The sequence below is a fragment of the Notamacropus eugenii genome, chromosome 5, assembly GCF_028372415.1.
Source record: "Notamacropus eugenii isolate mMacEug1 chromosome 5, mMacEug1.pri_v2, whole genome shotgun sequence".
Lineage (NCBI taxonomy): Eukaryota > Metazoa > Chordata > Mammalia > Diprotodontia > Macropodidae > Notamacropus > Notamacropus eugenii.
The window spans coordinates 192,098,079-192,112,321 of record NC_092876.1 but is presented as its reverse complement, the minus strand read 5'-3'; the positions used below and the strand labels follow the sequence as shown (position 1 = coordinate 192,112,321).

Sequence of the window (14,243 nt, the reverse complement as noted above, 5' to 3'; positions counted from 1 at the left end):
TACCTTCATCTCACTAACTGATTAAAATGCTGCTTTGCACAGGGCGAAGGGCAGATCTTCTGAGACATTTTACTAGAGATCTTCCAGATCATTGATCTATTCATTTGTATTCTTTGGGTCCAGTTATTCTTGAGTTCTGAAACTCACTTACAGTAATGATACTGTCAGAGTCAGCTTTTCTCTCCTCTCTGTCCATGAATATATCTTGAGATACTTTGTCCCATTTTGGAATTCAAGGACATATAACCACAACAATAATAGTAATAGTTATCATAATAATAACATTTATATGGCACTTTGAAGTTTGCAAAATGCTTTCCAGTGTGTGTATGTAACTCACTTTGCTGAAGGTCAAAGGATAGTTCACCATTTTTCACTGCCAAATAGGTGTTAAGTCATTATAATCACTGATGACTTTCATTAAAGTGATCTCTCATCACAACACAGGAATTTAATCTTGGACTTTCATGGATGAGCTCAGAGAACAGTATGCATCATAATGGTAATAGTGTGGTTGAAAATATTACTAAAGCTGAACTCTGGGCTAGAGGGCCTGGGCTGAAATCCTTCCTGCCTCTTGAGGGACCTTGCACAAGTCAGTTTCAATTTTTAAATGAGATGGTTGGACTGAGTGGCCCCTGAGTGTCCTTCAGGTTCTAGAACTATGATCCTATGAGAACAATAGATAATAGCCCTGGAGAGAAATGCAAGAAGCAAAGATTCCTCCCCAAGTAGTGTGAAGGGAACCACGGGCAGAGTATTTCACAGTCGGATGAAGTCACTACATCTGGTATTGGTGCTTATTTGTTTTTCTTTCTTATAAAGGAGGATTCATTCTGTAGGAGAATAGATATTTCTAAAAATGACTGTAAAATTAAAAGGCATCAATAATCTTTTTTAAAAAGAAATTTAATCTTATAAAATATACGTGAGAGTGCATATTTTTTCATAATATCATTCTCCTATGAGGAAGGGACCATGGAGGTCATGTAGTCCAACTCCCTTATTTTGCATATGAGGGTCTAAGACCCATCTATCTAAGGAGAGTTATTATATAACTTGTCCTAGGCTCCAAAGTTTTATTTGTTCAAAGTTTCTTATAAAAAATTACCTCGCCTTTCTCTTTTTTTCATGCCTTTATTCCTATATTGAAAGTAGCTTCTCTAATCCTAGGCCTCCAATTCCTGATTTTCCATTTCCTCATTTACTTAGGACTTCTTTGAGTATCTAATTTCTCTCCTCCCATCTCCATTTTCTCTACAATATATGTTATCTCTGAATAGAAATAAAACTTGAATACTATAGGCAGTACGAAGCCTGTCTAGTCATCTTTTCCTTGTTCCTTTATCATTCAGTTTCAATCTCTGAATTAAATTCAGTGATTACCTTATGTTGTAACTAGTTCTATAGAGAAGCAGACTGTCTATATATCTTTATTAGTCCAAAAAAAAAAAAAAGAAAAGAAAACCCAAACCTCAAACTATTAAACTGTGTAGAAGAGGGGCCCTGGAAAGCCGTAAATTTCTCTGTCGCAGTTTCCTCGTCTGTAAAATGCAGGAAGGTGAGAGGAGGGGATCTAATGATAGTACCTACCTTTCAGGGTTGTTATGAGGATAAAATAAATTAATATTTGTAAAATACTTTGTAAACCCTAAAGCATTATGTAAATTCTAGCAACGTTGAGACTGACGATAAGAACTGAACACAGGCAATTGCATTCCCACCTCACCTCCATCCCTATCACACAAGCAACCAGGCATTGTGTTTTAAAATTTGATATTGCTTCAATAGAGAGATAGAGATAGGGGCTAGACCCATGATTTCATTATTATAAAGACCATAGCACCATCTTTGAAAGTCTTAGAGGGTGCCTAGAGCAGTGGGGTCAAATTCATATAGAAATGGGGACCACTAAACTGTGCATAAAGAGCCCCACATATTGACTTAGGAAACCACATTTATGTTTTATTATATTTTAATCTATTTTTTTAAACATTTCCCAATTGCATTTTAAGACCACACTAAGGAATGTTATGGGTCACATATTTGACACCTCTGTTCTAGAGCACCAAGGGTTAAATGACTTGCCCAGGGTCAGATGGCCAGGATGTGTCAGAGGCAAGTCTTTAGCCCCAGATTTTACTGACTCTGAGGTCAGCTCTCTATCCACCAGACAGTTAGATGGTACAGTGGATAGAACTTTGGATCTGGAGTCAAAAAGGCCTGAGTTCAAATCAGCCTCAGACACTTACTAGCTGTGGGACCCTGGGCAAGTCATTTAACTTCCTTCTGCATCAGTTTCCTCTCCTGTAAGATGAGGATAATAGCAGCACCTGCCTCCTAGGGCTGCTGTACAGATCAAACGAGGTGATATTTGTAAAGCATTTTGCAAACCATAAGGTGCTATGTAAATGCTAAGTATGATGATGATTGATAATGATACCATTCCGTCTCTCTGTCATCAGCAGAAAATATCAGAATCTGAAATACTGAAAAAAGATGGGGAAAAAATGAGAAACCCTTTCCCTTTTGATGTGAAAACCCAGAGTGGGTGGTGTAGGTTGTGTAAACCTTTGTGTATCCCTTTTTATTCTTAGCATCATCCAAATAATTAATTGGTCTCACTGTGAAAGTTTTTTAAAATTCATTTTTCAGTCATGTCCAACTGTTGGCGACCCAGTTTTGCGGTGTTCTTGGCAAAGATACTGGAGTGGTTTGCCATTTTCTTCAGTTCATTTTACAGATGAGGAAACTGAGGGTTTAAACAATTTGACCAGGGTCACACAGCTAGTAAGGGTCTGAGGCCAGATTGGAACTCAGAAAGATGAGTCCAACACTGTATTCACTGGGCCCCTTAGCTGCCCCTGTATGAAAAGTCCTAATTAAGATAGACTCCCCCCATCCCCCAGGTCTCACACATGGTCACTTTGCCTTTAAAAAATGTTTTAAGCACAGTGGCTTTTCAAAGACCTTTCTAGTGCTGAAGAAAAATAATCCTGATTGTTAAAATTTTGGCATTCTGATTAATGGGTAGCACTCCTTTCCATATTTACAGCTTGCTTTTCTGTGGCTTGATTTTATCCTGACATACAGAGAGAGTATTGTGCATTGTTCATAGACTAAAGTTATTTTGCTGATTTAAGAACTAAATATCAGTAGGGGACCAGTGAATTATTAGCTTTAACTTACACGTGGTTGCTCCAAACTATTGGGGATGCTCTTGCACACGAAATCAGAGAAACACTTCAAGGTTAACATTTCAGGAAAGATCCAAGATATGGAAAAACAAAAAAAACAAAACAAGAGGAAAAAAGCCATTCTCCGGCTTTGAATAACTTTATGAAGACACTGCCTCAAAGATGCTTTTGCTTTCTGGAGTGAATGAAATGCAGAAAGGTATTTACTTCATTGTACCTAATTCATTTTGTTATTTCTGTCTTGTGCCTGGAAGTGATCATAGAAGTGATTGTTGCAAGGTCACATTCTTTGTGAGGTGGCGGTGACTTCTATAACTGGCAACAGGTGCATTTAAAAAATCATTTTTTAAAAAAGAATTCTACTTTTGACTTTGAAGTAATAGTATGTAATAGCTTGTTCACACTGGTCTTTTGGGTAATGCTCATTCAATAATGTAAAGAAGTTGAAGAAATATTTCTGTGTACTAAACTATTTATACGTAAAATTACATTAGAAGGTACATTCATCAGATGGCTCTTTTTCTTGAAGATGTCTAAGTATGCTGTCTTACTCTAGCCTTTGGGGGAAAGGTACCTCACGTTAGGTGAAGGAATTTTTTTCAAAGTATAAAAATATTTTTTTAAATAGCATTTTGAGTCAGATGAGTCAAAAGTAAATGGGTTGCGAACTATTGTGAATGGTCATAGTATATTCTGTGGAAAGTTGTCAATCAACAAGCATTGATTAAATGCCTCAGCTCCATCATTTAGTAGAATTAGTTAATTTCTGAAAACTTGGGGATGGGCATTTATATCTTTTCTACTAATTTTTTTTAATGAGATTGTTACTCCAAACTTGACAAACACTAACAAATGCAGGCATTTCCATATATACCAAGGACCGAAAAAAAGGATTGGACTTGAAACCATGGATCTCGATTATATATGCTTTTTTTTAAAAGAAGTGTGCTATACATTTAGCTAATTATTACATAACTATTCCGCTGTTGAAACATTCTACATACCTCCTGATATTAAGGTAATGTACTTAGGGTGCAGAATGAGACACCTTTTTCGGATGGAATGAATGCAGAAATTTGTTATGCTTGATTATGCATATTTGTTGCAAGAGTTTTGTTTTTCTTTTTCAATAGGAAGGGAGATGGAAAGGAGAGATGGGATTTTTATTGAGAAAAAAATTTGATTTAATTTAAAGCTTTTCATGGCAGATAGAACTACAAAGATAACTTTTTTCAGTGACTTGCTGCTAAGTACTGATACAGAATGAGAGATGCTGAGCAAACAGATGATAGCTGGAGTGGATGACACTTGTTTAGGATGTAACAAAAAAAGGCTGAGCTACTCTGCCTTTTATTAGTTAATTATTGTGCCATCTATTCCTAAATAGTCGCCTTATGTCTTCCAATCCAATTCAGCAAGCATTATTGAAGTCCCTATTATGTAGAAGGTGCTGTTTTAGGTGTTTGAAACAAAACAGTAGCCCCTGTCCCCAAGAGGCTTATGTTCTTTGGAAGGAAATTCAACATCAGAAAATAATTTAAAACAGGTATATGCATGGTATTAAAAACAGATACATAGAAGTTTGAGGAGAGGTAGAAAAAGGACTACCTAAATTAGGGAAGAATTTCCTAATGTAGAAAGTGCCACATGAGCTTAGTCTCAGAGAAAATCTAGGATTCCAGAAAGGAAAGATGTGTATGGCTCACATTCCTGTCATGGAGAATAGTCTGCGTGTTGGAACAGAGACAAGGGACGGCATTGCAAGTTTGGGGAACAGCAAGTAGGCTAGATTGGCTAGAACATAGACTATGTGAAGGGAGTGGGGTGAGACAAAATAAGTCTGGAAAGGTAGGCTACAGCCAATTGTGAATGGTCTTAAATACCAGTCTAAAGAGTTTATACTTTATCCAGAGTTGCACAGTGACTAAAGCTCTGGATCTAGTGGCAGGATGACTTGAATTAAAATCCAGTCTTATACACTTATAAGCCATGTGATGTTGAGCAAGTCACATAATCTCTGTCTCAGTTTCCTTCAGTATAAAATAGGGATAATAATAGCACTTATCTGTGAGGGTTGCTGTGGGGATCAAAGAAAATAAAAAATATTTGTAAAATGTTTAACATAGTGCCTGGTACAGAGTAGACACCATATAAATGCCAGTTCTTATTATATTTACTTATGGGTGTCATATTATAAGGGAGATATTGACAAATTTAACTGTGCCCAGGAGATAGTGACCAGGATGAGAAAATGATTCCAAACCATGGCACAAATGAGCTTAAGGCCACATCACTTGAGAATGCAACAGTGTAGCCTTAGAGACAGGCACCGGAACCACTTCGTGGTTATCATCGTAGTATTCTGGGGAGTGGAAGGAGGGGTTCTCACAGCATTTCTCAAACTCTAACTCCATTTCCTGTATACTGTGCTTGATATAGCTCCTCCCTTTTGTGGTGAACTGTGGTGAACGAGTATTTGGTGTTAAATTAAGGGCCTGCCTTAGCCACTCTCTGATGGTCAGATCACCTAGCTCAGATGGCTGGCATGACTAGGTGTTAATACAGTATTTCAAAACTGCTGTTTCTTTTCTCAGATGTTTAATATTTGTTGAGTGAAAGGATAAAATGATCATGGTATTGTATACACTGGAAGGTGATAGGATTATAGATTTAAAGCAAGAAGGAGCCTTCGAGGCCATTTAGTATAACTCTAATTTTACAGATGAGGAAACTGAGGTGCAAGGAGATTAAGTAATTTGCCCAAGATTATATAAGATAGTAAGTAATAGAGTGTGTGGGCTTTAATAATAATGACTTGATTTTTTTAATGTTTCATTGCTCCCTGTTGGTTATACATCACAATAATTCCTGGTTATATTGGCACAGTAGATAGAACACTGGGTGGGCTGTGAATCAGGAAAACTCAACTTCCTGAGTTCAAATCCAGCCTCAGACACTTATTAGCTCTGTGACTGTGAGCAAGTCAGCTAACCTGCTTTGCCTCATCTGTCAAATGAGCTGAAGAAGGAAATGGCAAAGTATTTGTACCAAGAAAGCCCCAAATGGGGTCAGAAGGAGTCAAAGATGACTGAAAAATGACTGAACTGAATATGTTGTACCCTTAAGAACTGAACCATCCCTTATAAGAAATAAGAATAGATAAGTGAGACAATCAGTCTTCACCACATTCTGCCCCTGTAGTCCCCCTCTCTGAAGAGGTATATGTTTCTCTGTTCTTTAGGAACAAAGTTGGTCCTTACTGTTGCTCACAATTTGCATTTCTTTTGGGGCTTCTTTTCATTTCCATTATTGTAATTATTTTGCATATTGTTCTTCTACTTGTTCTACTTATTTCACCCTGTATTAGCTCAGATTGTATTTTGATTGGCTGCAGAGAAGCTTGATGTAATAGATTTATTCTAACATGAGAGAAGGTAGTCCTGGAGGTGCAACAAATCTTTGGAGTGCTCTGCCCCAAGAAAAATTCCTTGCCTAGATGCTATCTCACTAAGTAGCTAGGGGGTATGGTGTGGGAGCAAGGGACTCTACTGAGAGAATAGGAATATTACATTCCTTGTAGCTATGGTGCTGGTCAATCTAAGTCCCATTCTACTTGGTAGCATGAGAATGAGTTGCCAAGAAGTTAATCTGGAGTCTGAGCACCACAGTTCAAATCCCACCTCTGGTACTTATTGTCTCTGTGACCAAAGTTAAGTCTGGGATTTATGTTCCTTATCTAGAAAAGCAGGGAGTAGAGATTTCTTCCAGTTCTAAATCCTGTAATTCTAGAAATAAAACTCCTGTTCTTCTAGCAGAGCCTTCAACTAGCCCAGCTACCATACTATTGTTGTTCGGTCATATATGACTCTGTGACTTTATTTGGGGTTTTCTTGAAAAAGACACTGGAGTGGTTTGCCATTTCCTTCTCTAACAGATGAGGAAACTGAATTAAGTGACTTGGCCAGGGTCCTTCAGCTAGTAAGTGTCTGAAGTCAGATTTGAACTCATGAAGATGAGTCCTTCTGACTCCATGCCTGGCCAGATGCTTTATCCCCTGTGCAACCTAGCTGCCATGCTGCAGCCCTAAGGAATAGACCAATAGCCCTAAATATATTTGAAAGGGTCAAGCTCCCTCTGTCTTAGGCAGCCAGATAGCGCATTGGATCTGCAGTCAAAAAGCCCTGAATTCAGATCTACTTCCAGATCCTTACAACAGGCTGTGTGACCCTGGGAAACTCATTTAATCTCTTAACCTGTTTCATCTTGTGAAAAATGCATATAATAACACCACCTACATCCAGTGGTTGTTGTGAGGATTAAATGAAACAATTTTTGTAAAGTACTTTGCAAATCTTAAAACAATATATATATATCTATAGATATAGATATATATCTATAGATAGATATAGATAGATAGATATATATAGATATATATATATATATATAGCTGGTGTTGCTAATTATCCAGGGAACAATTTAGGACAGTAAGACCTCTTTCCTTGTGGCAGGAAGTTTTTTTTTCTGCTTCAGCAATGGGAAGGGGAATTAGTTAGGTCATTGTAGCCACAGACTCAACTCCCCAGGCACATGGAGTGCCTGTGATGCCAATTATCCTTCTGTTGATGATCAGGAAATGACCACATGTGAAAATGTACTTACACCAGATTGTACTTAGAATAATAGAATCATGGCATTTCAGAACAGGAAGAGACCTTAGAAATCCTGTAGTGCAATCTCATGTTATATATAGTTAAGGGAAATGTTTGGAGTTCTAGCTCTCCTGGTATCTTTTTCTTCTCAGATGGTTTCAAAATACAATACATATGTAAGTGTATATGTAGGGGTGTGTGTGTGTGTGTGTGTGTGTGTGTGTGTGTGTGCTTACCTTGAAAGACAGGGCACAGAATATGATATAGGACTGCTTCCCAGAAAACAAAAGAATTAAAGTTTTACACCTATTGACTGACAATGTTCATTACAGTATCCCATGTACTTTTGGCATCTAAAAACAAAGTCCTCTCTGATTTCTAAATGTATGGCATTAATGCATAATTTGGATCTTCCCAGTCTCAGATGGGACTGATCCCTTTGCTTCATTCACACAGCGTTGCCAGCAATCAATGCTGGTATCTTCACTGTCCCTGCTGATGTAATGTAGTGCTATCTTATCCAGGGAGAGTGTCTTAATTGAGAAAATACCCAGACTCCTTTCACCCAAGCCGAAGATATCATTTCAGAGCTCTCAATAGTGATCTGATAAAATCTAGAGTTCAGTTAAAAAACAGAATCAAAGGGCTTTATTTCTCATCCCTGACGTGCTTCATGCTAGATAATGGTGTATTTCACAGCCACTTTTCTCTTTACTTGTCAGAAGAGAATTATTGAGATTATGTCTAATTTAAACCATTTTTGACTATGGAAAAACCTCCTGATTTTCTAAAAGAGCTCTTTGCCACAAGACCTTAAACCTTATAAGAATCTTATTTTGGTGCTGGAATGACATCTCTGTTTCTAGTGGAGCCTCTTAGACAGAAAAACATGCCTTCTCTACTTTCAGCCACAGAAAAAGAGAATGCTCCTGTGAGGGGATCTTACTGATCCTGTTGGTAGTTTTCTTCTTTCTTAATACGTCTGCTCTTTTACATGAACAAGACAGGAGGAAAGACATGTGGATGATCTTCTATACCTACACATGCCTACAAACTCTCAGGGTATGGTCTGAAACAACTCCTCACAATGCAGTCTCAGGATGAACCACTACGGGACTCTCTAAGCTCAGGGCTACCAGTGCCTGACCTCATTTTTTTGCACATGCACGGACACTTAAGGTATCTGTCTGCATCTCTGCTCATGTGCTAGGAAGCCTACATAATTTCATCTGTGCTTGCTCTGGAGTTTAAAATATAAACTTCTCAGCATAAACTTCATCAACTTATCTTACTAGGCATGTGACTCCATTTCCATTTAGATTCTTATCTCTTGAGCAACAGTGAGACCAGAAAGAAAGCGCTCACATTGTACATTAGTGTATTAAAATTTCTTGAATGAAGTCAGAATTTAAAAATATCAAAACTCCCAGTAACTCCAGTGCTTTCGTAGAGATCCAGAAAAGTCTCTACTTCTCCTATCTCTGTCTTCATTTGGATATTACTAGCACACCTGAGTCACTTTTAAAGAAAATCCATTTCAGTGTGGTGCTCTATTTGCAAAATTAATGAGGGGAAAAGAAATTTTCTCACCAGCATTCATCCACTCTGTCCCCTAGACTCTGGGAAAGCAGGCTTTCAGAGGATTCAATGTCAGGAGCAGCTTTGTGTCTCCAGGGGAAATTTTTCACTCTTTCCTCCTTCCTTTACTCCTCTGTCCAATCCTCTGCTTTGTATGTCTGCCTGCTATGACAGGTAGTCTATGTGGTATTAAGGCGGCCATGGCCTCCCCAGCAGCTCAGGCACTGCTGGTCCATGTCCCTGGACAGCCAAGGGAAGGGAGAAGGTCTCTGTCACAAGAAGAGTCTGACCTTTATAAGAAGTCCCATTATAAGAGGCTCAGATTCCACACTGTCCTTCTTTTGAGCATTTGGGACTTGGTGTGCCCGGTAGGTTTGTTGTAAAACCACCCACTTTTAAATGGTCCAGTCAGCATGACTTTTAAGAGTTCCAAGGAGTCTGCTTCTGGCTCACTATGTTTCCTGGCCTACGTGTGGCCTGTCCCAAGTGGGAAAATACAGAGGAATGCTGAGGGAAAGATGAGCCTGCATAAGCAAATACTACAATCCATTTGAAAACCAGCAGTGTCAGTGATAGGAAATTTTAAAAATTGATTCATTTTCTTTTCATATAGCAGATACTTCCCAACAAATACCCCTAAAACCATCCTCCCCCAATTGTATTTCTACCAAAATAGTTCAGTTTATTGGTGATTCACAGAAAGGAAGGATATATTCTTTAACTTGTATGGCATTAGAAACTGGTGGTAGGAGTTTTAAGCATTGATAATCAAAGCATTTATGAAGTTCCTACTGTGTGCCAGGAGCCATAAACAAGAAAGTAAAAGAATTAGAAAAATCTGATTTTTTTACTGCTAGAATTTAAAGTTGCTTATGGAAGAAATATTTTACAGGCGTTCTCCACTTTCATCACATTATATTTCCCAGTCCTCAACTCATCACTCTCCAGGCCATTCCACACGGCCAAATAAGTACCCACATTTTTCTTCTCACTATCTTTACTCACCTTACCCACTGTTTCTAGCAGTGTATGACAAGACTGTGGTTCCCGTGAAGTCAGAATAATATGCTTGGTTAGAAGAGATGCATTCTCCAGGAACATAAATTTATCTGCGAATGAGAAAAAACAGACGTATCCCCCCCCAATCTACTCCTACTGGTCCAACTTCCAGCCCTATAGGGATGATGCAATAGTCCTCATCCCTATGGCCCTGGAAGTTGCTTCTGCAGTTGCTAAGGCCCCCAGCTCCTCAATATTCACAGTTACTGAAGACCCAGAATTGAAAGCTTTTGCCACTAAAGGACAATCAGATGATTCACCATCAGAAACCTGTATGATTTTATCATTGGAAAAGAAGGTGCTTTGTTGCTGCACCCTAAGGACCAGGGAACTGTTCCCATCTGACTTGAGCTGAAACTTCCTATATGTTGTCTTTCCTTATTAAAATGTGAGTTCCTTGAGAGCAGAGGTTGTCTTTTCTATCCTTGTCCCAGTGCTTAGCATGTAGTAAGCATTTAGTAAATGCATTTTCATTCATTCACTGAAAGGAGCATTTACCTGAACCATGCAGAGAGGCCACAGTGAAAGACATCTCCAAAGGCTGACCTGCCTTTTTGTTTATTTTCATGCATCTCATTTTGCCACACTCAGATGATGAGGTACTTCAGTCAAATACCGTACTTATTTAGGTGAACTGAGGCATCAATCCCCTCATGGACTTTTTCTCAGCAGGAAATAACGGCAGACTTCACTGACTGAATGGGAAAAGCTATCTCCATAGCCACAGGTTTTCAAAAGCTAGTGCAGCCTGGGTTTTAGCAAATTGTCAGCATTAATATTTCATGGAAATATTTATCTTTTCACTCTGAAGCAGTACTATGAGAAGCAGTATGATTTCTGTGGGTGTTGTGTTGTTATGTACAAAAGTGCTTCAGGGTTTTTCTGAATGTGTCAGCACTGAAGAAAAATCCCTGAGCAGGAAGAGCTAAATTAATTATTACTATTGTTTTCACATGTGATAGGGGAAAAATAACAGTGAGGTGTGTAGGTCATTTTTAACATTACAAGGGGAGAAAAATAAGGGTGAGGAGATCAATATTAAAATTATTTTTAATTGTAAGCTTTTAAACACAACATAAAATTTTCATTTAAAAAATAATTACATGAAATTACAGTTTGCACATCATCATCGTCAGGACTGACTTTTTTTGTTGTTATGCCATCATGTGAAATCTTAACTTCTGCTCTTGAACTAAACACCCTTTGTTGTACTGAACTCCTGTGAAACGATACACCTGTTTTAAAGCTCTAACTCAGGCTTTAGAGTTGTTGTTAAAAATACCAAATGTGTTTTTCCAACACCACAAACCAAATCTCTCCAGAGTTGCTAAATACCTCTGATCAGCTTGTGGGAATGTGTTGTCATTTGGTATCTGTAGATTTTGCCTCATTTTGGAACTTCCTCCCTGAGGGTACCCCATGATGTCACCGGAGTCACTCAGCTCCCAGCTACACTGAACAGTGAGTGAGCTGTCAGTTTCTAAGTAGGCTCTGGCCTGGAATGCACACATAGGAACTCCAAGCAGTGAAGAAGCTATTTCTGCAGTTTCACTAGCTAAAAGCCTTTGTGATTCTCCGTGATCCTTGTAAGACTGAGGTTCATCTAGTAAAAACCGAGCAGCCCTTCTCCACATGTTGTATGTGTTTTTCAAGCAACAGGATGGTAGCCAGAGGAGAAATAGCACGCTTTTGGAGTCTGGAAAGCCTTCATATGGGTATGTGTGAGTAGAGTATGACGTATATTTGTTGTGACGTTGTTGGTTAAAATGTGTTTTCTTATAGAGGTGCATTCTGTCTTGTTTTCTTGTAGAAGTTTTTAGATTCGGCAAAGAAAACCCATCCCTCCCTGAAAATGTTTACCCTAAGTAGTGAGCAGCAAGTATTGGTGAGCATAGAGAACCAGAGGCATTGATTTTATTTAGTTTACAATATTGGTAATGTAGTAGGATGAAATAGGAGACACTAAATATCAGAACTATACAGTTTTCATTTATAGATAAAAGTTTTATTATCATGATGTTTACTGTACACTGTACAAAACCCCTTTATGCTTTTTATTGCTGAGATATAAAAATATGGTACTTGAAAACTGGAGATGTCTAAGGCTGTTGTTTAAAATTTAATTTTTAACACATTTAACATTTTCAAAAGTGATTTCATTTGTATTCAGTTATTGTAATATTCCTTTCCATCTCCTTTTCAATATCTTTAACCAGCATTATGATTAAGACCATAATTTAAATGTTGTCATAAGATATTACTGGTGGGGAATGTATTTTTTTAAACAAGATATTTTAGAATCTTGGGAAAGAAGCATTAAGCAAATTGATTCTTTTCTTTTTAACTATCTATTAGATTTCATTAAGTTCTCTCTAGTGGAAATAAGTGAGAGTTCAACATGACAACTTAAGGTCCGAATCAGGCTCTCTTGGAGGAGTCCAGTTTAAATTATATGCTTTCTTCTCCTCTTTGATTGGTCCTCTGTAGCCTGATTGATGAAAAAACACTGTCTAAGCAGTAATATATTCCATATTCACTAAGAAGTTTTCTGCTTGTCTTTATAGTTAAAATCTACATAATGGTTATAACTTGGCATTGAGATTTAAGGTTCAAATTATTTAAGTAATATGTGAATTCATTCTTAATCTAGTTTAAAAATTTATGGAGATCCCTATAAATTTCGACAGATTTATTTTTTTAAGTGGAGAAATTCACACTGTTCTTAGAATATCATATTAAATCTCTTTTTGGTTGTATCTTACCAACATCATTTGGTATGAATTTTTTAAAAAACTAAGTTACAAATAAATTTAACTTGTTAGCTGGGTCTGAGATCTTAGTTACAGAGCTTAGGAGATCTTTTATGTTTTAGAGTACTAGAAGACTATTGATTTCACTAGCTCATCTAGTCACTTTTAAGATGAAAGCTGAAAGGGTTAATTTTTTTTATCACAAGCCTGACTTACACCCAGGAAGTAGCTTCTGATTTTTCTGTCAATAGTTCTTGGCTCAATGTGTTTAACCTTGGTGTCCTAGGAGCTCCTACTGACTCATACTCAGCCAGCTCATTAAATGAATAATATAAGACTGTTCAGCACTTATGTATGGAATCTTTTTATCTGAACTGAATAGAATAGAGGGAAATGATACTGCTTCTTCTTTTTGCCAGATAAGCAGTGACCAGACTTGCTCTAAAAGACTGACTCAGTTATTGTAAGAGGTTGTGTCTCAGTGTGTGAATATGTATATGTATATATGTATGTATACATGTATTTTCTGAAAAAAAGAGATTAAAGTTCTTTGGGTATTTAAGGAAAAAGTTGACTAGTCATTTTGATTAGCAGACTCTTATCCTGATGTTTTAAAAAAATTATAGACATCTTTCATTTCTACAGGATCAACATTTCCAAATATATTCTTTTCCCCTTTTCTCCCCCTGCCCTACCCCCACCCCGGTTATAAAAGAATTTCCCCTTACAGCTCTACACACCTCTCCACTGCCTCAGCAGGAATGGAAAATCTTAAAGATAAAATAGAAATCCGTTTGCTGTTCAAATAAGGCACCAGAGTGACTTAAAAGTTCCGAGAGCTTTGGCAGAATTAAGTATCTATAACTGTAGTTTAGTATAATTGGTTTTCTTTGTAAGCCAGTGCATTTTGTTTTATGCATTTAAAAACATGATTCTTTTGCTCTTCTCAACAACCTATGGTAGGTAACAAGAATAAAAAACAGGAAGAGAAAAAAATCAGCTCAACAAAA

The 14,243-nt window shown here is 37.5% G+C and overlaps 1 protein-coding gene across 6 annotated transcripts in view; it reads left to right on the top strand.

Annotated features, from left to right (window-relative positions):
• SPATA13 (spermatogenesis associated 13) overlaps positions 1-14,243 on the top strand; it is a 362,537-nt gene that overhangs the window by 304,138 nt on the left and 44,156 nt on the right. The window contains exon 1 of one of the 6 annotated variants that reach the window (XM_072611741.1): positions 7,653-12,198. The exons of the other annotated variants lie outside the window; for them this stretch is intronic. Coding sequence (XP_072467842.1) covers positions 12,123-12,198 — 76 coding nt within the window. The 5' untranslated portion in view covers positions 7,653-12,122. Of the gene's footprint in view, positions 1-7,652; positions 12,199-14,243 lie in introns of those variants that run through there. 6 annotated transcript variants of the gene reach the window in all.